The 23,633-nt window shown below is 41.2% G+C and overlaps 1 protein-coding gene across 1 annotated transcript in view; it reads left to right on the plus strand.

Moving 5' to 3' along the window:
* The window catches only part of ULK4 (unc-51 like kinase 4), a 660,641-nt gene that overhangs the window by 446,007 nt on the left and 191,001 nt on the right, over positions 1–23,633 (plus strand). The window contains exons 33-34 of the mRNA XM_064360107.1: positions 15,201–15,364; positions 22,729–22,827. Of these exons, the coding sequence (XP_064216177.1) occupies positions 15,201–15,364; positions 22,729–22,827 (263 nt within the window). The remainder of the gene's footprint in view (positions 1–15,200; positions 15,365–22,728; positions 22,828–23,633) is intronic.

Consider the following 23,633-nt stretch of genomic DNA (forward strand, 5'->3'; position numbering starts at 1 on the left):
TTCAGCCCCCTTAAGTGAAGGGTTCTTTCTTGCTGGCAATTCAGGTGCCACTGGGGTATGGGAAAAAAAAAAAAACCTCCTGCTGCTAGCTTGGTGTCTGCCCAAACAGCCACCCACTTTTGTACTTGAAACCCAGGGCCCTGGTGGTGGAGGCTACAGAGGGAATTTCCTAGTCTGCCAGTTCTGAAGACTGTGGGAAAAGTGCAGTGTCTGGGCCGGAATGCACCTTTCTCCCTGGTACAGTCTCTCACAGCTTTCCTTGGCTAGGGGAGAGAAACCCCTGACCCCTTGCGCTTCCTGGGTGAGGCAATGCCCCATCCTGCTTTGGCTTGCCTTCCGTAGGCTGTACCCACTGTCCAACCTGTCCCAGTGAGATGAACCAGGTACCTCAGTTTGAAACGCAGAAATCACCCACCTTCTGTGTCAATCTCACTTGGAGCTGCAGACCAGAGCTGTTCCTATTCGGCCATCTTGCCAGTGCCTGTCTATTCTATTTTTAGACCAGTACCATGCTTTTTAAGTTACTATTGCTTTGTAGTATATTTTAAAATTAGGAAGTGTGGGGCCAGACATGGTGGGTCACGTCTGTAATCCCAGCACTTTGGGAGGCCGAGGCAGGTGGATCACTAGGTCAAGAGCTCGAAACCATCCTGGTCAACATGGTGAAACCCTGTCTCTACTAAAAATACAAAAAAAAGACATTAGCTAGGTATGGTGGTGCACACCTGTAGTACCAGCTACTCGGGAGGCTGAGACAGGAGAATTGCCTGAACCCAGGAAGTGGAGATTGTAGTGAGCTGAGATCGCGTTACTGCCCTACAGCCTGGGTGACAGTGTGAGAATCCGTCTCAAAAAAAGAAGATTAGGAAGTGTGACATCTCCAGCTTTGTTCTTTTTGTTTAATATTGCCTTGGCCATTTAGGGGCTCCATATGAATTTATTTTGTGGTTCCATTTGAATTTTACAGTTGTTTTGACTGCTTTTATGAAGAATGCCTTTGAAATTTTATTAGGGATTGCTGTATTGAATCTGTTGATTGCTTTAGGCAGAATGGATATTTTAACAATATCAATTCCTCCAATCCATGAACATGGGACAATTTTCTGTTTATTCATGTCTTTGTTCATTTCTTTTTAATTTTCTATAGTTTTCCAGGTACAGTTCTTTGACTACCTTAAATTTATTTCCGAGTATTTTTTACAACTATATTAAATGACATTTTTTAAAATTTATTTTTTTTAGGAAGTTTGTTGTTAGTATATAGAAACACTACTGCTTTTTTTGTGTTGATTTTGTATCCTGCAACTTTTTTTTTTAAATAAATATCCCTGTGTTAGGTTTTCTTTTCTTTTCTTTCTTTTTTTTTTTTTTTGTTGGAACAGAATCTCACTCTGTTGCTCAGCCTGGAGTTCAGTGGCACAATCTTAGCTCACTGCAACCTCCACCTATCTGGTTCAAGCGATTCTTTTACCTCGGCCTCCTACGTAGCTGGGATTACAGGCACCACCGTCACACCTGGCTAATTTTTATATTTTTAGTAGAAACGGGGTTTCACTGTGTTGGACAGGCTGTTCTTGAACTCCTGACCTCAAATGATTCCCCCACCTTGGCCTCCCAAATTGTTGGGATTACAGGTGTGTGCCACTGTGCCTGGACTATATTTATTACTTCTAGCAATTTTGTGGTAGAATCTTTAGGGTTTTCCATATGCAAGATTATATTGTTGACAAACAGCAACAATTCCATTTCTTCCTTTTTTATTTGGATGCTTTTTTTTTCTTTTGCCTAATTACTCTGGTAAGGTCTTCTAATACTGTGTTCAATATAAGTGGCAAGAGTAGACATCCTTGTGTTCTTCTGGATGTTAGAGGAAAATGTTTCATTTTTTCATTGTTGAATATAATGCTAGCTGTGCTTATCATCTATGTCCTTTATTGTGTTGAGGTACATTGATTTGTTGAGAGTTTTTAATCATGAAAAGATGTTCAATTTTGTCAAATTATTTTTTAAAATTTTTATTTTTTATTATACTTTAAGTTCTGGGGTACATGTGCAGATCGTGCAGGATTGTTACATAGGTATACACATGCCATGGTGGTTTGCTGCATCCATCACCCCGTCATCTACATTAGGTATTTCTCCAAACGTTATCCTTCCCTAACCCCCCCCCCCACACCCTAGCTCCCCCACCCTGCAATAGGCCCTGATGTGTGATGTTCCCCTCCCTGTGTCCATGTGTTCTCATCATTCAGCAACCACTTATGACTGAGAACATGTGGTGTTTGGTTTTCTGTTCTTGTGTCAGTTTGATGAGATTGATGGTTTCCAGCTTCATCCATGTCCCTGCAAAGGATATGAACTCATCCCTTTTTATGGCTGCATAGTATTCCATGGTGTATATGTGCCACATTTTCTTTATCCAGTCTATCACTGATGGGCATTTGGGTTGGTTCCAAGTCTTTGCTATTGTAAACAGTGCCACAGTGAACATACATGTGCATGTGTCTTTATAATAGAATGATCCTTTGGGTATATACCTAGTGACGAGATTGCTGGGTCAAATGGTATTTCTAGTTCTATATTGTTGAGGAATTGCCACACTGTCCTCCACAATGGTTGAACTAATTTGCACTCCCACCAACAGTGTTAAAGCATTCCTATTTCTCCACATCCTCTCCAGCATCTGTTGTCTCCAGATTTTTTAATGATCACCATTCTAATTAGCATGAGATGGTGTCTCAATGTGGTTTTGATTTGCATTTCTCTGATGACCAGTGATGATGAGCATTTTTTCATATGTTTGTTGGCTGCATAAATGTCTTCTGGAATGTAATTAAGACCTTCTGCACAACAAAGGAAACTATCATTAGAGTGAACCAGCAACCAACAAAATGGGAAAAAATTTTTGCAATCTACGCATCTGACAAAGGGCTAATGTTCAGCCTGCAAAGAACTTAAACTAACTTACAAGAAAAAAACAACCTCATCAAAAAGTAGGCAAAGGATGTAAAATTATTTCTATGCATCTGTTGATTATATAATTTTTTTCCTTCATTCTTATTTGATATATTTATTGATTTGCATATATTGAACCATCCTTGCATGCCAGAGACAAATCTCATAGTGAATGATTCTTTTAATGTATTATTGAATTCAGTTTATTAGTATTTTATTGAGTATTTTTACATCTGTGTTTATCAAAGACATTTGCCTGTGAGTTTCTATTCTTGTGATATCCTTGTCTGGCTTTGGTATGAGGGTAATGTCGGCTCATAATTGGAAGTATCATTTCCTCTTTTATTTTTTGGAAGAGTTTGTGAAGGATTTGTATTAGGTTTTCTTTAAAAGTCTGATAGAATTCAACACTGAAGCCTAATATTATTAGGTCCTGGGCTTTTCTTTGACAAAAGACTTTTTATTATTTATTCCATCTTCTTTTGATCTGTTCATTTTTTTTTTTTTTTGACAGAGTCTCACTCTGTCACTTAGACTGGAGTACAGTGGTGTGATCGCTGATCATTGCAACCTCTGCTTCCTGGGTTCAAGTGATTCTCTTGCTTCAGCCTCCACAGTAGCTGGTATTACAGGCATGCACCACCAGACCTGGTAAATTTTTATATTTTTATTAGAGATAGGGTTTTATCATGTCGGCCAGGCTGGTCTAGAACTCTTGATCTCAGGTGATCCGCCTACCTTTGCCTCCCAAAGTGCTGGGATTACAGGCATGAGCCACCATGCCTGGCCCAAATTTTTTTTTCTTCATTATTTAGTCTTAATAGGTTATATGTGTTTAGGAATACATTCTTTCTTCTCAGTTATTCAATTTTTTGGCATTTAATTGTGTATAGAAGTCTTTTATGATTTCTTTATATTTCTGTTTAATGTCTTTCATTTTTTATTTATTTGAGTCATCTCTTTTTTGCTTAGTCTAGCTAAAGGTTTCTCAATTTTTATTTTTATTTTTTCAAAAAAACCCCACAAGTTTTAGTTTACATAATACTGCTTTTCTAGTTTTGTTTCATTGTTTTCTGCTGATATTTTTCTGCTAAAATTGAACTTAGGTTGTTCTTTTATTTTTTGAGGCATAATATTAAGTTTTTTGATTTGAGATCTTTCTTGAAATAGGCACTTATTGCAATAAACTTTTTTTGTAGAACTGTTTTTGCTGTATCCCAAAAGTTTTAGCATTTTTTATCTCCATTTTTATTTGTCTCAATTTTTTAAAAAAATTATGTTTAATTTATACATTAACTTATTGGTTGTTCAGGAATGTGTTGTTTTTCATGTATTTGTCAATTTTCCAAAATTACTCCTGTTGTTGATTTTTCAGTGTCATATCTTTCTAGTTGGTAAAGGTACTTGCTATTATGTCAGTCTTCTTAAATTTGTGAATACTGATGAAGACTTGTCAAGACTTTTTCTCACATGTAATCTATCCTGAAGAATGTTCCATGTGTGCTTGAGAAGAATGTATATTTTGTTGTTGTTGGGTGGAATGTTCCGCATGTGTCTGTTAGTTCATTCTAATGTGTTGTTCAAGTCCTGTGTTTTCTTATTAATTTTCTGTCTGGATAATTTGTCCATTGCTGTAAGTTGGATAAGTCCCATACTATTCTTATATTGCAGTCTATTTCTCCCTTTAGATCTTTTAGTATTTGCTTTATATATTTAGGTGCTCTGATCTTGGGTGCATATATGTTTACAGTTGTTATATTCTCATTGAATTGACCCTTTTATTATTATATGACATTTTTCATTGTTTCTTTCTGTAATTTTGGTTTAAAATCTGTTTTGTTTTATATAAATATAAGTATCCCTGCCCTCTTTTGGTTTCCCTTTGCATGAAATATCTTTTTCCACTTTCTTAGTTTCAGTTTGTATGTGTCCTTAAAAGTGAGGTGAGTATCTTATAGGCAGCTTATAGTTGGGTCTTGTCTTTTGGTTTTTGTTTTGTTTTTTGTCTGTTTGTTTAAATCATTCTGTTACTCTGTGTCTTTTTGTTGGAGAACTTAATTGACTTATATTCAAGGTAATTATTGATAGGTAAGGCCTTCTGTCATTTTATTAGTTGTTTTGTTTCTTTCTTCCTCTCTCGCCTTCCTCTGCAGTTTGATGGTTTTCTATAGTGATACGCTTTCAGTCTTTTCTATTTTTGTTTTGTGTGTCTATATCTATTTTTATTTTGTGATTACCATGAGGCTTACATAGAACATCTTATAGCAGTCTGTTTCAAGCCAATAATCTCTTAACTTTACACTTTTATTGCCCCCATGTCGTTTTTGATACTAGAATTTACAGCATTTTATAATATGCATTTCTTAACAATTTATTTTAGCTATAGTTATTATTAATTTTTTCCCTGGAACCCTCATACTAGGAGTAAACTGCTTTATGTGCCACCATTAGAGTTCTAAAGTATCCTGAATATGGCTTTGTATTACTTATACCATTGAGTTTTGTGATTTTTGTGTGTTTTATGTTATTAATTAGTTGTTTTTTTTGTTCTAACTTAAACAACTCCCTGTAGCCAGTCAGGTAAGGCAGATCTAGTAGCAGTGAATTCCTTTAGCATTTGTTTGTCTGGGAAGTTTTTCTCTCTTATTTTGGAAAGGCAGCTTTGTTGGGTAAAGTATTCTTGTTTGACAGCATTTTTTCCTTCAGCACTTGGAATAAATCATCGCCCTCTCTGCTGAGAGTTGTATTGCAACTCCCTTGGATGTAATGTTTATTGTTGCTCTCTGCATTTTTTCTTCATCTTTGAGTTTTCATAATTTGATTATGTGTCCTGGTAAACTCTTCTTTAGGTTTACTTTGATTGGAGACCTCTGTGCTTCCTATACCTGAAGGTTGGCATCTACCCCTAAATTTAAAAAAGTTTTCAGCCATTATTTCCTTTAAAAGTGCTTTCTGGATTTTTGTCTCTTTTATTCCTTCTTGAATTCCTCTTATGCATAGGTTAGGTCTCTTAATGATATTCTATACTCCCTGTAGGCTTTATTCACTCTTATTTATTTATTTGCAGTTCTGGTTGGATAATTTCAGATGTTTTATCTTCGAGTTTACTGATTCATCAGTTTGAGGGAGACTAATATTGAAGCTTTTTGTTTACACTTTTCAGTTTAGTATTGTCTCTAGTATTTCTGTTTATAAAATTTGACCCTTTCTTTAGATTGTATTGTTGGAGCTTTGTTATTTTCTTTTGGGGATATTATGATTTCCTGGTTCTTTGTTATTCTTGTTCTTGCATTGGTATTTGTGCAGTTGAGGAGATAGCCATGTTTTTAGGTTTTTAAGGTGTTTTGTTTGTTTGGCAGGGAAAGACCTTTACTATTTCATTTAGCTTTTATTGTAGATAGGCCAACTTTAATGGCCATGGGCAGGCAGAGTTTGTTTTGGGCTCTCTAGATGTCTGGGCCACTGCCTTTGCTTTCAATTTCGATGAGGCAGTTGGCTGGGCTTTTCTATCCAGTGAGAACAGCTTGTTGATCTCTGGCAATACAGTGGCTCGTGATTGGGCTGGGCCACGAGGGTATATTCTCTGGGTAGTTTTACTATTTGAGTTCAGCAGTTGAACAGGGTTGCAGGAAAAGCTGTGATCAGGATGCCGTTTGGAATGGATGGGAGCAGCTGCTATGTTCATTAGAAATGCACAGTTGAGTTTTGTCTCTCTGTCCAGGCAGGCTCTTGAGGTGAGCCTTGAAGCTGGACTGAGTGCTGTTTAAACTCCTGGGTGTGTCAGAGCCTCTGCTCTTTGTGGATTCGCTGTGATGCCTTTCTCCCTGGATGCAAGGCTTTGGGGCAAGGTATGATGCTGGTCCTGGAGACTGGCTGTGTAGGGATTTAAGCTAGGTAGAACTTTGGATCACTTCTGGAATGACTGGCTCAGCTTTTCAAGTCGGATAGGCTATTAACTGGGCACTGCTGTGCTGACAGGTACACAAAGCTAACACCGTATCTATGTCCTGTTTGCTTTGAACTCCACCTCTTTTCTTTGCTTCTGCCTAATCCCAGTTGGTCTAGTGGTACCACTTTCTCCTGTGTTCCCTGTGAGGTAAGATAGGAGTGGGCTTTCTGGAAAGGGTCACACAATGCTAAGGAAGATGGTTGTCCACCTCTGGTTTTCTTTTTCCTCTGTAGAAACCCTAGTCCCTGGAGAATCCTCTCTCTGTGGCACTGTGCTAACCTCTGGGAGGAGGAAGGGTGGCATAGCCAAAATAAGTCCCTTTCTCCTACCCTTTTCATGTGGAAAAGTTCCATAAACCACACAGGTGACCTCAGTTCTGGAGGATTTTACCAAAGTGTTCATATCTGTGGATAGTTGTTGATAGAACTTTCTGTGGAGCATGGTGAAGCCTAAGACGACCTGTTCTTCCATTTTGAAGACATCCAACGAAGCGTTCCTGATACCCATTTTCTTTTTAATTCCAGTTATTCCTTGATATCCATTACTTCATATTGTCATGATTCCTACTCTATTATATTAGCACCTTTGCCTTTATTTCCTTCGTAAATCCTTGCCCCTCTCTGGGACTTATTCAACCTCAAGTCTTTGACTCTGTTTCTCTCTAAAGCTGACATCCTTTGGGAGATTTTCTGTTCTCTCGGATCGTATTTTGCGTCTTTTCTTCCAGGTTTTTTTTTTTTTTAGTCTTCCAGTTTTAACTGTTTTCAGGGCTTAATCTCCTTGGACATTGGCTGGATGCCCCTTTGTTCCATCAAATTCAGTGTATCTTAAAAGTTAACCTAAAATTACCTGGAAACTCACTCCCCCATTTCTTCCAGTGAGAATATAGCGCCAGGAACAGAGCAAATGCTCAGTAAATTCTATTAACAGCACAGACTGTTTTATTTATCTTCCTCAAGCGTTCCTCTAGTTTGTCTCAACCTGTTTTTTCTTAGCTCTGCATTTTCTTTTTTTTTTTTTTTTTTTTTTTTTTTTTTTTTTATTGCATTTTAGGTTTTGGGGTACATGTGAAGAACATGCAAGGTTGTTGCACAGGTGCACACCTGGCAGTATGATTTGCTGCCTCCCTCCCCTTCACCTATATCTGGCATTTCTCCCCATGCTATCCCTCCCCAATTCCCCACCCCCCCACTATCCCCCCTCCCCCCAACAGACCCCCGTGTATAGTGCTCCCCTCCCTGTGTCCATGTGTTCTCCTTGTTCAACACCCGCCTATGAGTGAGAACATGTGGTGTTTGATTTTGTGTTCTTGTGTCAGCTTGCTGAGAATGATGTTTTCCAGGTTCATCCATGTCCCTACGAAGGATGTGAACTCCTAGCTCTGCATTTTCTAATATAAGTATATTTTATATTCAGTAAAAGGTACAAATCTTATATTTGTTTTGAAAATGCATGCGCTGCTGTAACCAACACCCCATCAAAGTATAGACCATTTCTGTCACCCTAGAAAATTCCATCTTCCCCTCTCCTAGAAATAACTTCTGATCACAATCAATAGAGACAGCTTTTCTTTAGAACCTTAAATAAATGTGTTCAGACAACTTACTTCATAGAATTCTTTAATTTTTGGAATTTATCTCAGCATTTTTTTTTTTTAAAGAGAAAGAGAGAGAGTAGGAAGGAGGAAAAAGGAAGAGAGAGAGAGAGAGAGAGAGAATGGGGAGGAGAGAGAAGGAAAAGAAAGAGGGAGAGAGAATGGGAGTATTGCTTTCTTGCCCAGGCTAGAATGCAATTTAGTAATGGGTATTGAAAACCTCTTTTATACTGATAATTATACTTAATGATGTAGTCAGGAAGGAATAAGGGAAGAAGATAACAAACAAACAGCCAACCAATATTTCATTTAAACCTATGAAATGCTATGCGATTACTGAGGAGTGATTTACTTCCAATTATATAGTCACCTTTGGAATAGGTGTGAGGTGGTAATGTATGTTTTGTGTATTTGAAGTGGAGAGTTCTATAAATGTTTATTAAGTTTACTTGTTCCGGGTCTGAGTTCAAGTTCTGAATATCCTTGTTAATTTTCTATCTCGTTGATCTATAGAATCGTTAGCTCTTCTTGTTGCATTGATCCTTTTGCCATTATGTAATGTCATTCCTCGCCTCTTTTGATCTTTGTTGCTTTAAAGTCTACTTTATCAGAGGCGAGAATTGCATCTCCTGCTTTTTGTTTATTAGTTTATTTTTACTCTCTGTTTGATTGGTAAATCTTCCTCCTTCTCTCTGAATCTTTGTGTATTGTTGCATGTAAGATGGGCCCGGATGCAGCATACCGATGGGTTTTGGCTTTTTATCCAATTAAAATATATATAAGTTTAATACCGGCGTTTGACGCTAGCTGGCTGTTTTGCCCATTAGTTGATGTAAATTTTTTATTGTGTTAAAGTTCTTTGCTTTTTGATATATTTTTGGAAAGGCTGATATTGGTTGTTCCTTTATATGTATAGTGCTTCTTTCAGAAGCTCTTGTAAAGCAGGCCTGGTGGTGGTGAACTCTCTAAGTACTTGTTTGTTTGCAAAAGATTTAATTTTTCCTTCGCTCATAAAGCTTAGTTTGGCTGGATAGGAAATTCTGGGTTGAAAGTTCTTTTCTTTAAGGATGTTAAATATTGGTCCCCACTCTTTTCTGGCTTGTAGGGTTTCTGCTGAGAAATCTGCTGTAAGTCTGATAGGTTTCCCTTTATGGGTAACCTGACCTTTCTCTCTGGCTGCCCTTAGTATTTTCTCCTTCATTTCAACCCTAATAAATCTGGCAATTATGTGCCTTGGGGTTGGTCTTCTTGAAGAATATCTTTGTGGTGTTCTCTGTATTACCTGGAGTTGAATATTACCCTGCCTTGCCAGGTTGGGAAAATTTTCCTGAATGATATCCTGAAGAGTATTTTCCAACTTGGATTCATTCTCTTCGTCACATTCAGGTATACCTATCAAACGTAAATTAGGTCTTTTCACATAGTCCCATATTTCCTGGAGACTTTGCTCATTCCTTTTCATCCTTTTTTCTCCAATCTTGTCTTCTCGTTTCATTTCACTGAGCTGGTCCTCGACTTCTGATATCCTTCCTTCTGCTTGATCAATTCGACTGTTTAAACTTGTGCATGCTTCGCGAAGTTCTCGTGTTGTGTTTTTCAGCTCCATCAATTCACTTATATTCTTCTCTAAATTGTCCATTCTCGTTAACAGTTCGTCAAACCTTTTTTCAAGGTTCTTAGTTTCTTTGCATTGGGTTAGAACAAGTTCTTTTAATTCACAGAAGTTTCTTATCACCCACGTTTTGAAACCTGCTTCTGTTATTGGAACACACGTGTAATCTATTAAGCCTTGTTCCGTTACTGATGAGGAATTGCGATCCCCTGTAGAGGGAGAGGCATTCTGATTTTGAGTATTCTCTACCTTTTTACGCTGGCTTCTTCCCTTCATTATATATTTGTCCGTCTGTCGTCTTTATAATTACCGACTTTCTAACTGGGTCTCTGACGTCCAACTTGTTGATTCCCTGCGCCGAAATCTGAGCAGTCCACTGAGCCGTCCAAAACAGCGGTGTTAAGATTGATGGTGCTTTTCTGCCCGGGAATCTCCGGACTCTGCACCAAGAACTGGCGTGCTAAGGCACCAGCAAAACCGCCACGCTGGCCACAAGAGTCGCCCTGGCGACCCGTGGAGCTCCTCCACTGGGAATCTCCTAGTCCGTGAGCAACCAATATTCGTCTGAAAGTGTGGCGTCCTCTCGTTCTTTGCGCTTTCACTGGGAGGTACGTGCCCGAGCTGCTAATCATCAGCCATCTTGGATCTCTCCTCTCAGCATTTTTTTGAGATTCATCTATGTTCTTGTAAAGTTCAGTGTTTGAGGTTTTTAGTTGCTGAGTAATATTCCATTATATGATTATATCTCAATTTGTTTAGTCTCCTGTTGATGGATACCTGGGCTTTTTCTAATTTGGGGCTTTTTTTTTGTTTTTTATATGTGTGACAGAGTCACACCCTGGAATGCAGTGGCAGGATCTTGGCCATAACCTCTGCCTCCGGGGTACAAGCAATTCTCCTGCCTCAGCCTCTTGAGTAGCTGGGATTACAGGTGTGTGCCACCAAGCCCAGCTAATTTTTTGTCTTTTTAGTAGAGATGAGGTTTCACCATGTTGGCCAGGCCAGTTTCGAGCTCCTGGCCTCAAGTGATCAGCTCACCTTGGCTTCCCAAAGTGCTGGGATTACAGGTGTGAGCCACCACACCTGGCCATAGTTTGGGGCTATTTTGAATAAGGCTCTGCTGAATCTTTATGTGGACATATGTATTCATTTTACTTGGATAAATACCTTGGAGTAGGATTTCTGGATAATATGGTAAATGTATATATAAATTTATTAAAAATAAAAATGCCAATGGTTTTTTATCAGTAATATATGTGAGTCCTGCTTGCTGTGCATCGTTGCTAATGTTTGGTGTTGGTTTTTTAGATAATTATTTATGTGTATGTGTGGTGATATCCCATTGTGATTTTAATCTGCATTTCCCTGATGATAGTGATACTGAACACTGTTCATATACTTAATGACTGTTACATCTTTTGTGAACAGGCTGTTCACATATATTACCCATTTTTTAAAAAAATTTGATTTTTTTTATTAACGAGTTGTGGGAATTGTGTATTCTGGATATAGGTTTTTGGACACACACATATATATACACACGTACAGAAAGAAAGAGTGTGTGTTTTCACCTGGCCTTTGGCTTTCTTATTTCTTAATAGTTTCTTTTGATTTGCAAAAGCTTTAATTTTTAATGAGATCTCATCGATTTTTTTAAAGACCAGATATTTTGGGATCTTAAGAAATCTTGCCTACCTCCTAGTTGCAAAGATCTTCTCTTACATTTTCTCCTAGAACCTGCATAGTTTTAGCTTGTATGTTTAGATCTGCCGTTCATCTGAAATTAGTTTTTGTGTATTGTGTGAGGTGGTGGTCAAGTATCTCTTTTTCCCCCCATTTGGATACTTAGCTTTTCCTTATCCTTTTGTGAAAAGGATTTCTTTTCTCTGAAGAGTTTCTCGTTGAAATTCACTTGACCATGTAATTGTGGGTCTGTTTCTGCGCTCTGGCATTAGAAATATCTGCCTGAACTCATTTTTCTTAAAGAGATAGATCTCCGTTTACTGAATCAGTGACTCAGTAGCAGTGAACATCCCGAGTGCTCAGACCATGGTCTCTAAGTACAAATTCTCATTGAGCCAAACCAGGCTTCTTGGAGAAGTGTTTGATGTCCAGTCAGAGACAGGAATTCTATAATATGAACTCAAGTCACATTGCTAGAGCAGAAACAAGGATACTTTCAAGGGGCTCTTAGTGGCCAAAAATAGGACATGTTGAGCATACACATGAATAATAATTGAAATCAATTGGAACCCATAATACATATTATTTAAAAATCCATTATGTTCACAATGATGCTACAAAATGAATGCTTTAGTGACCTTGGTAGTATCCGTCTTCCTCTACCTTACCCACTTCCCACCTTGCTTATCTGTGGTAGTTGCTAACACTACAAAATTGTTGTTCTGAAAACCGGTAAATGACAGGAAATAATACACATTTATCTTGCTTTTCCTTTTCAAAATAACAACCCTTGAGTCCATGGATCAGTTTTAACTTCACTGAGACAAATGGTTTATCTTTCCAGACAAGATGCAACAGGAAATCCAAAGAATCCATCCACAGGTATTATTACCAAAGGAATCGAACCTGAATTACATCTCTAGGTGCAATTACCAATTTATAGGACATCTAGGGGTATAGGAACAATTCCATGAGAAAATCTACAAGAAAACTGTTCTAATTTATCCAACAAATACATGGAATAAAAAATGTGAGTAGAGGAAGGACTGTTAGAAATTAGAGGAGACTTAAGGTCTGTGACCAGGTGAAATTTATGGAGCTGGTTTGCATCCTGATTTAGACAAACTCTTTATTAAAAAAAAAAAAAAAATGTAGTTTTGAGACAGTTGAGGAATATATTAGAAATACATTAATTTTTAAAGTGGCAATTGTATTATAGTTTAAAAAAAAGAGTATCTGTTATACATAAGTATTTACAGGAGAGATAAGATGTTGTCTGGTATTCACTTTAAAATGCTTCAAGACAGATAAAATAGTCAAAATGTTGATATAGTTGAAAAGGGTAATGAAGGTTCATTTTACTGAACTGTCTCATGACTTTCCTTGTTTTAATAAAAAAATTTAAACATGAAAAACACGCATTTTGACCCGAAGTGAAAGTTGTGGCTATGAAGAACACTGAAAATACGGCTGAGATCAGCTTCCTATAAATCATATCAGTGGGTTTTGCTAGCATTATCACTGTTGTGGAGAAATACTTTTATCTCCTACTTCATTTCTAGTCTTATCTGAGAACCTTCCCTTGGGAGCTGGTGGCTTCAGTGCGTAAAGTCAGAGCTTGGCATTTGTTTTTCCCCAGCAGACTGGAAATACTCTCTGTCCCAGCAGGGATCTGATAGCATTCATTCTTTGCACTCCTTCCTTGAAGACTGAAGGAAGATCAGGAAGAACATTGACACCTGCCAGCTGTTTACTCTGAAGTAAGCACTATGTAGATGAGACGGGTGCTCTGGGGCCCACCTCTGCTTCGTAAAGAACCATATCCTTCTCTGCTGCTCACAGAGCTGGACTCCACCAGGCCTCACCTCCTTTACCTTTGACCATCGGCGTGACATGTCACAAAGTCATCAGGAACCCCAAATGAAAAACCTGTTCTCTTGTAGCATATGTTTAGCAGATACTATGTTTTCAAGCCCTTCTGCTCTATCCACGGCTCACAGATGCCAAGTGCTGATTCATAGCCTGCGTGGGTGATGCATTGTGACTCTGAGGAGAATGCCTGGTGGTGCAGTGCACATGCTGTAATAATTGCTTTGCTGCACTATGTACCATTGGTGATGTGGGTTATCAGACCTTGTCATTTATAAGGAAATTTTGACAGTAATTCATTGTACTTTCAAGTGTGTTTATTTTCAGCCTTGAAACTCAGTTTTGCTTTTGTTTTTATGAGTCTTAGCAGTTGTGTGAGATTTACACCCTTTTTTTTGCCACAGGGAGTATAACTTTGAATGATGTGTCTATCTTTTTGGTGTGTCTCTGCCTTTAGTGACGAAATTAGTTCACTTTTGTAGTCTGATAATAATTTGATGAGAATTTTGCAGTTGTCAGGAAGACTGGATTGCTCTGCTGGAAGTGACAAGGTGCACTGTGTGGAACAGATACCAAAACCCACGTGGCTGTGCGCAGCTGAGCTTCCATTCAGTTGATCTGGACTAGGGACGAGTAGATTGCGGGTCCAATAAAATACAGCTTTTAGTACACATCAGACACATCAGACTTCCTCACCATGCTTTTCCCCATCTGCTCGTATAAAATATTTATCTTTGAAAATTCACTTTTTTTAAAGGAACATTTGAATTTATGATGCTTTGCTGGTGCCAAAGTTCTCATTCATCATTTAAGTTTATAACATTATTTCATGTTGTAATTTCACTTTTGTTGTATTTCATGTTTGTGAATTCAGAGGGTAACACTATACAATAGCATAAAAATGTCAATTTAAATGTAAACAATAACACCCCCAAAATGTGAAAATGTATTTGTTATAACAGACTATGTCAAACTAAACATTGGTAAAGGCCAGCCATACTGTTAATATGAGGGTTGCAGAGACAAAGGAATGTCACCTGGTAATTTCTAAATTTCAAATTTCTTAAAATTATACTGAATCTTACATTTTTGAACTGCATTGTTGAAACCACCCAGTTGCTAGTAGACCCACTGATAGGCCAGACCTCTGGGTCCACTGTGGTCTTGGTCACGCACCGAAGACTGCCTTCAAACAAGAATCTGGGGACAGTTGCTGTCAGTCCTCAGACCCTGTGAAGCCTGCCCGTGCAAGATGGTGTTTCTCAAGCTGTGGTTTGGAACTTCTGCATCAAAATCACGTGGGGAACTTCTCTAACAAGTATTTTCTTCAGCCCCATCCCCGGCGCCTTAGCAGACTCCCTGGGAGTGAGGCCTGGAAACCTGCATTTTAAACAGCTTTCCTCGGTGGACCTGGCACAGTTGAAGCACCGCTTAGGGTCTATTCAACATAGAGCCAGGGCGCCTCTCCGTTTGGTTCATAGGACACGTTTCTGTGCTTTATGATGAGGTTTTCTTTTCTTTCCCTTTTTTGCCCTCAGGACTTGTCAGTCACATCTGTAACCTGCTCACTGAAACTGCCACGCTGTGCTTAGATGTGGACAGTAAGAACAACGAGATGGCAGCTGCACTGCTCTTCTCCCTGCTGGAAATTTTGCACAGCATGCTGACCTACACCTCCGGGATTGTGCGGTTGGCTTTGCAGGTAGAGATCTGTGTTCCTGTGTCTGGAGCAGCCCTACGCCATGCCATGCTTCCCTTTCGTTCTATTCTTTATCTTCTTTTAATGTATTTTTACTTATTTAAAAGAACATATCACTCTGTGGAGAGTGTCTACCGAACAGTCATCTTTGGGTGACCAACGTCAAGAACAGAGAATCTGGTTGGAATCTTCGGGGAAAGAAGGAGAGGCCCGCTAAGCAAAGACTTAGCGAGCGTTAGTTGGGAAGGCACTCCTGACCACGGAAAGCATTTCCCTTAGGCACATCCTAGGTTAGCCAAGCCGTGTGCAGCCTTTCATGTCCCCATGTGGCTCTCCAGTTCCCCTTCTGCAGGGCAGGTCAGCTTTCTAGGAATGATGGACTGGGGGTTTATGTACATCCTCGTGTATGTGTGTTTGTGGGTACATATACACACTCACGTAACTCATAAGCTCACTTGCTTTCCCTTATGACTGAGATCGTGGAATTGTGAGATGGTTCTGAGGAATAGAGGTGTATTCAGTGGCTATGGGAAAAGCCAACTAGCCATAAACTGTAATCTGTATTTACTTAGCATCGTGCTCTAAGGCAGGAAGCAGGTGTGGTTTTATAGAGTACTTTCCTATGCCTGTTTCAGTTAATGCTCTAACCAATTGAGTCAGCTGATATTTAGATCGAGTGAAAGTGACACGGCCACTGTGAATTTATTGTTATATTTAAAATCCCAATACAATTTGCAAGAGATGTATATCAGATGGTAGCGTCCTAGGCTGGATACATGCAGAAGCTAAAGTTGAAACCAAACTGTTTTGATACTTTGCCAAAGTCACGGTGGCAGAGCCAAGAATAAATCCCCAGAGCCTTGGATAGCCTCTGTTACTCATCATTACGACGCATGATAGCTTTTATCCACAGTTAAGCTGGTCAAGTATTGAGCTTGTCTCATATGATTTAATAAACAATTCCAAGATCCCCTCAACAAATATTGTTAGTTACTAAGTATTTAACTCAAACTGTAAAGCCAGTAGATTAATTAAAAAGCCATGCTCTTTGAATTACCTAGCGGCTTTTATTTGCTCATTTGTAATAATTCCAGATTAACAGTAAAGCATTGTTAAGGACTTAAATAATCCCAAATGGCGTGTTTCTCCTTTCCTATCTCTTCCGGTAAGCTTCTCTTCAGAGAACACTGTTCCTTATTTCAGTTTCCATAGTCGTAGATTCTGTAATTCTTTGAGACGTAGTTGATAGTTATTCTCGCGGGATGCCTGATAATAATCTGTAAAAGACTGTCTTGTAAGTTGTAGACCAGGAAAAAAAAAACAGGATCAGAAGTTAAAAATGTTCAGAACAATAGAAATGCTTTTTTTTTTTACTACAAGAGATGAGGTAGTAATTCAGGGATGTTTTTGAATTTTCTGTTTCCGACTTTCTAGTTTCCTGGTGGACCGCTGTTTCTGTTTTCACAGTCTTCAACACCACTGTACGTTTTGCTGCCGTCATCTCTCTAAATCACCCCTCATAATATCTGCTATGTGTCGCCTTTGGCCTTGACCACCGACTTTGATCTCGTGGCACCTGGTGTCAGTATGAAGGAGGAGGAGTCCTTGAGGCTGAATTAGTTGAAGGAGTTGGGAAAAGAAATGGAATGTGAATCAAAGACATACCTGCCGTGAAACACGGAGCCATAAGTACTTTCCAAAACTCTAACTCACCCCTTCCATCACACTGGGGATTCTTCTGCACTTAAAACCTCTATCTACTTCTGATAGCAGCTTCTTTCAGCAGAAGGATTGAGAGAGGCCAGTGTCTAAAATTATAATGATGCTTAGATTTACAAACCACTTTCCAGGGAGGAGAGTGGTGTGATGGAAGCGTGTGTCCTGGGGAGCGGAGGCAGGCATGTATCAGAGTCTCCATCAGAAGTTCATTCCCTACATGCTACCTTCCCTGTGATTCAGAACTGGTCCCTGCTCACCCCTGAATGTTATGTGTGATAGATACGGAGGCAGAGACAAAGTGCCTGAGACTCACTGGTGTGGTGGGGACACGTGGGCCATACAGGCTGGAATGCCTTAGATTCAAAGCCCAGACACACCACTCTACCACTCCCCACCCTGTATGACCTTGGGCAGGTCACTGCACCTGAGTGTCAGTTTCCTCATCTGCAAAGTAGGTGTGATCACTGCTCTGCAGGGTGGCTGTGAGACTTCAACGGGAGAATAAAATATATGTAATTATATAGAAATATAAAGTGGTGTACATATACCTGGCCCAGCGAAGGTGGCCAGGAAGTGTTTTCTGTATCATGAACGCAAGAAGAAGAAAGGTGCTTCCTTTCTTGTTTACAGGGGCCTCCTGTGGGTCCCGAATGTCTCATTTCTGTGTCCTGGTGCATGGAACAGCACTCGGTTCATATTTACTGACTGACTCCTAGCAGGCTCACGAGTTACTTTGCACTTAGGAGCCTAGCGTAGGCTCCTGTAATTTCAGCAGGAATCAAGAGAGAAAGCGTGCTTGTTCTCAGGAAGCTTGCAGTTTAATAGGGAAGACTGTCAGCCTACAAATAACGAAGCAAGTCTTCAACTTACTGCGTGTGTGAAAATGCAGCAATTGAAAGGTGTTTGATGCTGTAGAATGAATAATGGGACAGGGGACCGAACCCAGTGTTGAGATTACGGAGGGCTTTTCTGGGGAAGACAAATCTTTATTATTATAATTCAGGTCACCTGACTTTCCCATCTGGACCTTGTTTATCCTTTCTGAGGTGGCGTGGGGAGGCTTGTTACATCCGCCTGATAGTAGGGCCATGAAGCTGCTGTCAGTTTGCGGATGTGTCAGTGTTGTTGACAGGCTGTGATGAGGCTACTGAGGCTTGCTTCGTCTCACGCACACATAAAGGCTATCCGTGGTGGGGGGCTGTCTATTTTTAGCATGTCTTATAATTATCCAACTTGGCTCCTTCATGGCCTTCCCCTTGTTGGCCTTCACCATGAACTACCCTCTGTCTGGTTCTTGAAAGTGGCTGAGATTTCTCTGTCACAGCCTGTCGTCCTCATAGTTTCTCCTTTCCTTTGAAAACCTTCAGTGGCACCTCACTGTCTATAACTCTCCGACTCCTTGCCAAGACTTTCGAGGCTTTATGCAGTCCAGCCCCAGCGTACCTTCCCAGCTCACCTGCCTGACCTCCGTGCTCCCATACCCCAAGCAGACAGTTGCACTGCCATCTTGTAAATGGATGCCGTGCTTTGCACTCCTGTGCCTTCCCTCGTGAAACTGCCACATGTGAGATATCTGCACTCCATGACTTCTAGGAGACCCACCATCCAGGCGATCAAGTCAGTTGTGACATCATCCTTCCCTCCTTCACCCAAACTTGATTTCTGCCTCTACTATAGCAGTTTTCATATTCTGCCGTAGCACAGTCACGTGGAGCTTGTCATCCTTTTAGTTGAACCATGAGATCCTAGAGAGCGGGAACTGAATCATGTTCATCTTTGCATTGCGAACGTGTAACATGATGGTGTCTGGGGAGCACAGAGAGTGCTGGATTGGGTTGCTCCAAGCCACACCATTGACAGTTATGCTCCAGTGTGTGCTAAGAGCTGCTGGAGACATAAGGCAGGAACTGGGCTGGGCGTGGTGGCTCATGCTTGGCAATTCCAGCACTTCGGGAGGCCCAGGTGAGCAGATCATCTGAGGTCAGGAGTTCAAGATCAGCCTGGCCAACATGGTGAAATCTTGTCTCTACTAAAAATAAAAAAATAATAAAAATAATTAGCCAGGCATGGTGGTACATGCCTGTAGTCCTGGCTGCAAGCCTCGGGGGTCTGAGGCAGGAGAATCACTTGAACCTGGGAGGCAGAGGCTGCAGTGAGCCAAGATCATGCCACTACACTTCAGCCTGAGTGACAGAGTGAGACTCTATCTCAAAAAATAAAAATAAAGGCCTGGCCTGGTGGCTGACACCTGTAATCCCAGCACTTTAGGAGGCTGAGGCAGGCAGACCACAAGGTCTGGAATTTGAGACCAGCCTGGCCAACATGGTGAAACCCTGTCTCTACTAAAAATACAAAAAATTAGCCATGTTGGTGGTGGGTACCTGTAATTCCAGCTACTCAGGAGGCTGAGGCAGGAGAATTGCTTGAATCCAGGAGGCAGAGGTTGCAATGAGCTGAGATCGTGCCACTGCATTCCAGCCTGGACAAGAGTGAGGCTCCATCTCCAAATAAATAAATAAGACAGGAACTACTTGAGAAATTAACTGTCTCTTGTTCTGTACAGATGCCTTGCCTCTGTGTTTATTTAGAAGACCCCTGTTGAGTGCCTACTTCTGTGCACTAGATTCGCGTAGCAGTGTTAGACGTAAGAGAATGGTATTATACCTGGCCTTTTTTTTTTTTTTTAAACACTGAGAAGTGAGCTGTATTCTGTAATCTCATTTTAGGTAATGCTGTATTGCCATTTAATGTTAAATATGCCTCAGAAGTTGACAGGCGGCCTGCCCTGGCCTTCCAAAGTGCTGGAATTACAAGCATGAGCCACCACACCCAGCCCAGTTCCTGCCTTACATCCCCAGCAGCTCTTAGCACACACCGGAGCATCACCGTCAGTGGTGTGGCTCGGATCCATTCAACACTCACTGTGTCCCCAAACACCATCACGGTGCGTGTTCGCAAAGCAGAGACGAATATGATTCAGTCTCCACTCTCTAGGATCTCATGGTTTAAAAGGATGACGGGTTCCAAAGGAATGCCTGCTTCTTTAGTTTTATATGTTTAAGGCTATTAAATGTATATTTCTACCTGAAGTTCTTCAGTGAAATGAACACTTGTATACCTAGCAGCTTGCGCAGTATGCCCCATAGACCAAAGCTGAACTCAAATCCATTTCCCTGCCAGCAAGCCCTGCCCCGCTCACCCTGCCATGCAAGCCAGAAACCTGGGAGGCATTCTTGAAATTTCCCTCTTTTTGATGTCCCACATCTACTCTGTCACCAAATCATGTAGATTTTACCATAAATATCAAACCCATCAGGTTGCTTCTCTCAGCCCTGCCACTGCCACCCTAGCCCAGGCTAGCACCCTCTCACCTGGGCTGTAACAGCTGAGGGCTTGCTGGGAGTGGGGTGAGTTCACACAGCAGTGACAGAAGGGAGTGCGCTCTGGAAAGGGCTCAGTGGGACCAGAGGCCAGGGCAGAGGACCTGGATGGAGCAGACAGTCATGGCGTCACGACGGGGACACGGGCCCGTGCACGCTGCCCACAGAGGGCTGCTTGTCCAGGAGTCAGTAGCTGACACGAGGGAGGGTGATGGTGGAGAATTGGAGAGAGGCGGAGAGGCGAGGCAGGCCTGGGCATCTGCATTTGGTTCTGGGGGTTTCAGTGCTCACTGCCGCATCCAGGTCGGTGTCCTGTGTTGCACAGAGCCTCCTTTGTGGGCAGTACTTCTCTGGGGAGGGTGGAGTTTCTGCCGCCTGTCTTCTGTGCCACTTCTGTTGTGCACAGCGGTAGCTTTCTCCTTCTGGAACTCTTGGCAACATTGTAAGGAGGTGCCGCGTGAATACTGGTGGGTGGGGTCGATGTTTCTTTGTGACTGTGACCCACCTGTAGGTCTTGGAGGATCTGGAGGACCGTGGGACATCCTGGTGGAAAAAGCCCCACAGCGTTTCTTGTGCTGTGGCCCCATTCGCTTGCTTCTGTGTGTTTGGAAAGGAGGCGCCCTCCCCGTCACTGCTGCCTCATTGCTGATTTGCAGGACGGCCTTATCTTTCCCAGGAGGAAACCAGTCCGCTCTGAGGGATAATGTGGTAATGTGGAAAGGCTAATATTCCATGTCAGATCCTACTTCAGAGGGCAAGGGATCAACGGCCAGCGTTCAGGAAGGCTCGGGCCTCCGGGATGGTGCTGCACGATTGTTTCCTGAAAGGAAATTCTCCGTCTCCGATGAAGTCAGTCAGGGAAGTGAGAGGAGAGGGAAGCTCCAAGCTAGTGATTACCCTCATCCTGACCTGCTGAGACGTGCAGGGTGTTAAAAGACAGGTGTCCGGTTTTCACTCAGGTTCTTCTGAAGCAAAGCAAAGAGGCAACTGAAATTCTGTCCAGAGGCCAGAAGTGCAGAAGGAAGCTAGGCATTTCTGAGAAGGCCCCGGGGTCCAGGTGAATGACAGCACACGGCAGCCTGCAGCCTGCTCTCTTGGCTCTGGCCAAGGTCATCATTGAAAAGTGGTTTTGTTTCTTCTGAGTCAAAGTAGAAACAGAGAGGAAGAGTGTGAATGTGTGCACATTATAGCAAATGCAAAGAAACACTCAGTTCCTTTCTTCAGTGTAAAATTATTCATCTCTGTGATAGAAGTCTCCTTCAGAATTAGACAATTCTATAAAACCCCTGGGAGAAGACACAGGATGTAAAAACCACTCATTTATTCTCATTGCCATTTAAGTCTACACAGCTGCAGGAATGTAGAGCCATATTTGAAGCCTTTTCGTGCGGTACTATATTGGACGAATATTCTAGATGTTATTTGAGCATATGTGTGCATATAGAGAGGAAAAGCATAGCAGAATGCACCTGGTGTGTATCGTAATGTGCGTAAATGCGCTCAGGGGAGATTAGCATTTGTGACTTGGAGTCAGCCTGGATTTGGTCCTCTGGCCTTGTCACTGTCACCCATTATCTGTGAAATGTTACACAAACTACCTAGCTTCTCTAAAGTTCAGTTTTCTTCAGCACCTGGTCTCTGGATGGCTGTTAAGATAAAGCGCTTCTGCCTGGGCACAGTGGCTCGCATCTGTAATCCCAGCACTTGGGGAGGCTGAGTTGGGCGGATTGCCTGAGGTCAGGAGTTAGAGACCAGCCTGGCCAACATGGCGAAACCTCATCTCTACGAAAAATACAAAAACTAGTGAGGTGTGGTGGCAGGAGCCTGTAATCTTAGCTACTCGGGAGGTTGAGGCAGGAGAATCGCTTGAACCTAGGAGGCAGCGGTTGCAGTGAGTCAAGATCGTGCCGCTGCACTGCAGCCTGGGTGACAGAGCCAGACTCCTTCTCAAAGATAAAGTGCTTCCCTACTGCAGTATATGGGACCTCACCATCGTTTCTCCCGCAGCAGCCTTGTGATTGCTTTATCTATGTGCTGTGCAGGCCAGCCTCTGTGGCCTGAGCTGGCGGCAGTGGCAATATCTACACTCTTTGTTGTGTTATAACGAAGCGTAGTATCTCTTCTGGGGCCGTCAAGTATTCCGTCCTCGGGAACCGGGGGTAGAATGCTTCCTCAGCCCCTTGTGTCTGCCAGACTGAGTGGTCCTGTTTCCTTCAGCCAAGCTGACACCACCGAGACCCTCTTTCATTTCTCTTCTCCCTGTTCCAGGCCCAGAAGGCTGGCTCAGGAAAGGACACTCAGGCTGCCGAAGACCTGCTGCTGCTCAGCAAGCCTCTGACAGGCCTCATCAGCCTGCTCATTCCACTGGTAAGAGCTCCTGTTTGTGTGTCTTTTGGAACGTTACTGAAGGTGAAGTAATTTTATTTGAATTTCATGATCTCTTGAATTTCTGTGTTATTTTCATTCTCTTCAAAACTAGAGCCAAAAGAACTTTCAGAAGATTATTTGGCCTGGAAAACTGAATCTCTATTTTAAAACCAGGTGGCTTATTCATTTAAATAGATATTTAGGTAAGGCAGAATCTGAAAGCAAATTACTTTCTTAACGAATGTGAGGTGAAAAAATTCAACAAATGAATTCCAAGAAGGAAGAAGAAATTACTATGGGAATCAATTTCTTTTCAAAAAGATACTTTAGAGTTATACTTGGCATGCAGGACGTACCCAGAAATGCAAAAGCACAGACGCAGACCTAGGGCACGCCCTCTCAATCTCAGTTTTCTGAAGCACATCTTTAAATAGCTGACAACGCTTTACGTGAAAAGAGTATCAGTAAATTCCAATTAAGAGGAACTGTATAGACCACATTTTTTAACCACAATACTACAATAAAATTAGAAGAAAAAATAAAAACAGTAAAAAATGCACTATTAGCAAATACTCTCTATCGGCAAAAAGAATAAGATGTTGTACTTATATCAGTCTAGGTCCAATCAGGAAATAGAAACCACACAGCGACTTAAATGTAATTTTAATATTAAACAGTATTAAGCTACTACTATAGAAGAGTAACTGTAAGATTTTAACAACTCTCTGTACAGTACCTTAAAGCTGAAGGAAAATACTCAAGGAAGGATGAACTTGAAAGGGGGCCCATCTCCCTGAGCCTGAGTT

This window comes from Aotus nancymaae, unplaced genomic scaffold (assembly GCF_030222135.1).
Source record: "Aotus nancymaae isolate 86718 unplaced genomic scaffold, 86718_ANA_hifiasm-v0.15.2.pri h1tg000038l, whole genome shotgun sequence".
NCBI classification, from domain to species: Eukaryota; Metazoa; Chordata; class Mammalia; order Primates; family Aotidae; genus Aotus; species Aotus nancymaae.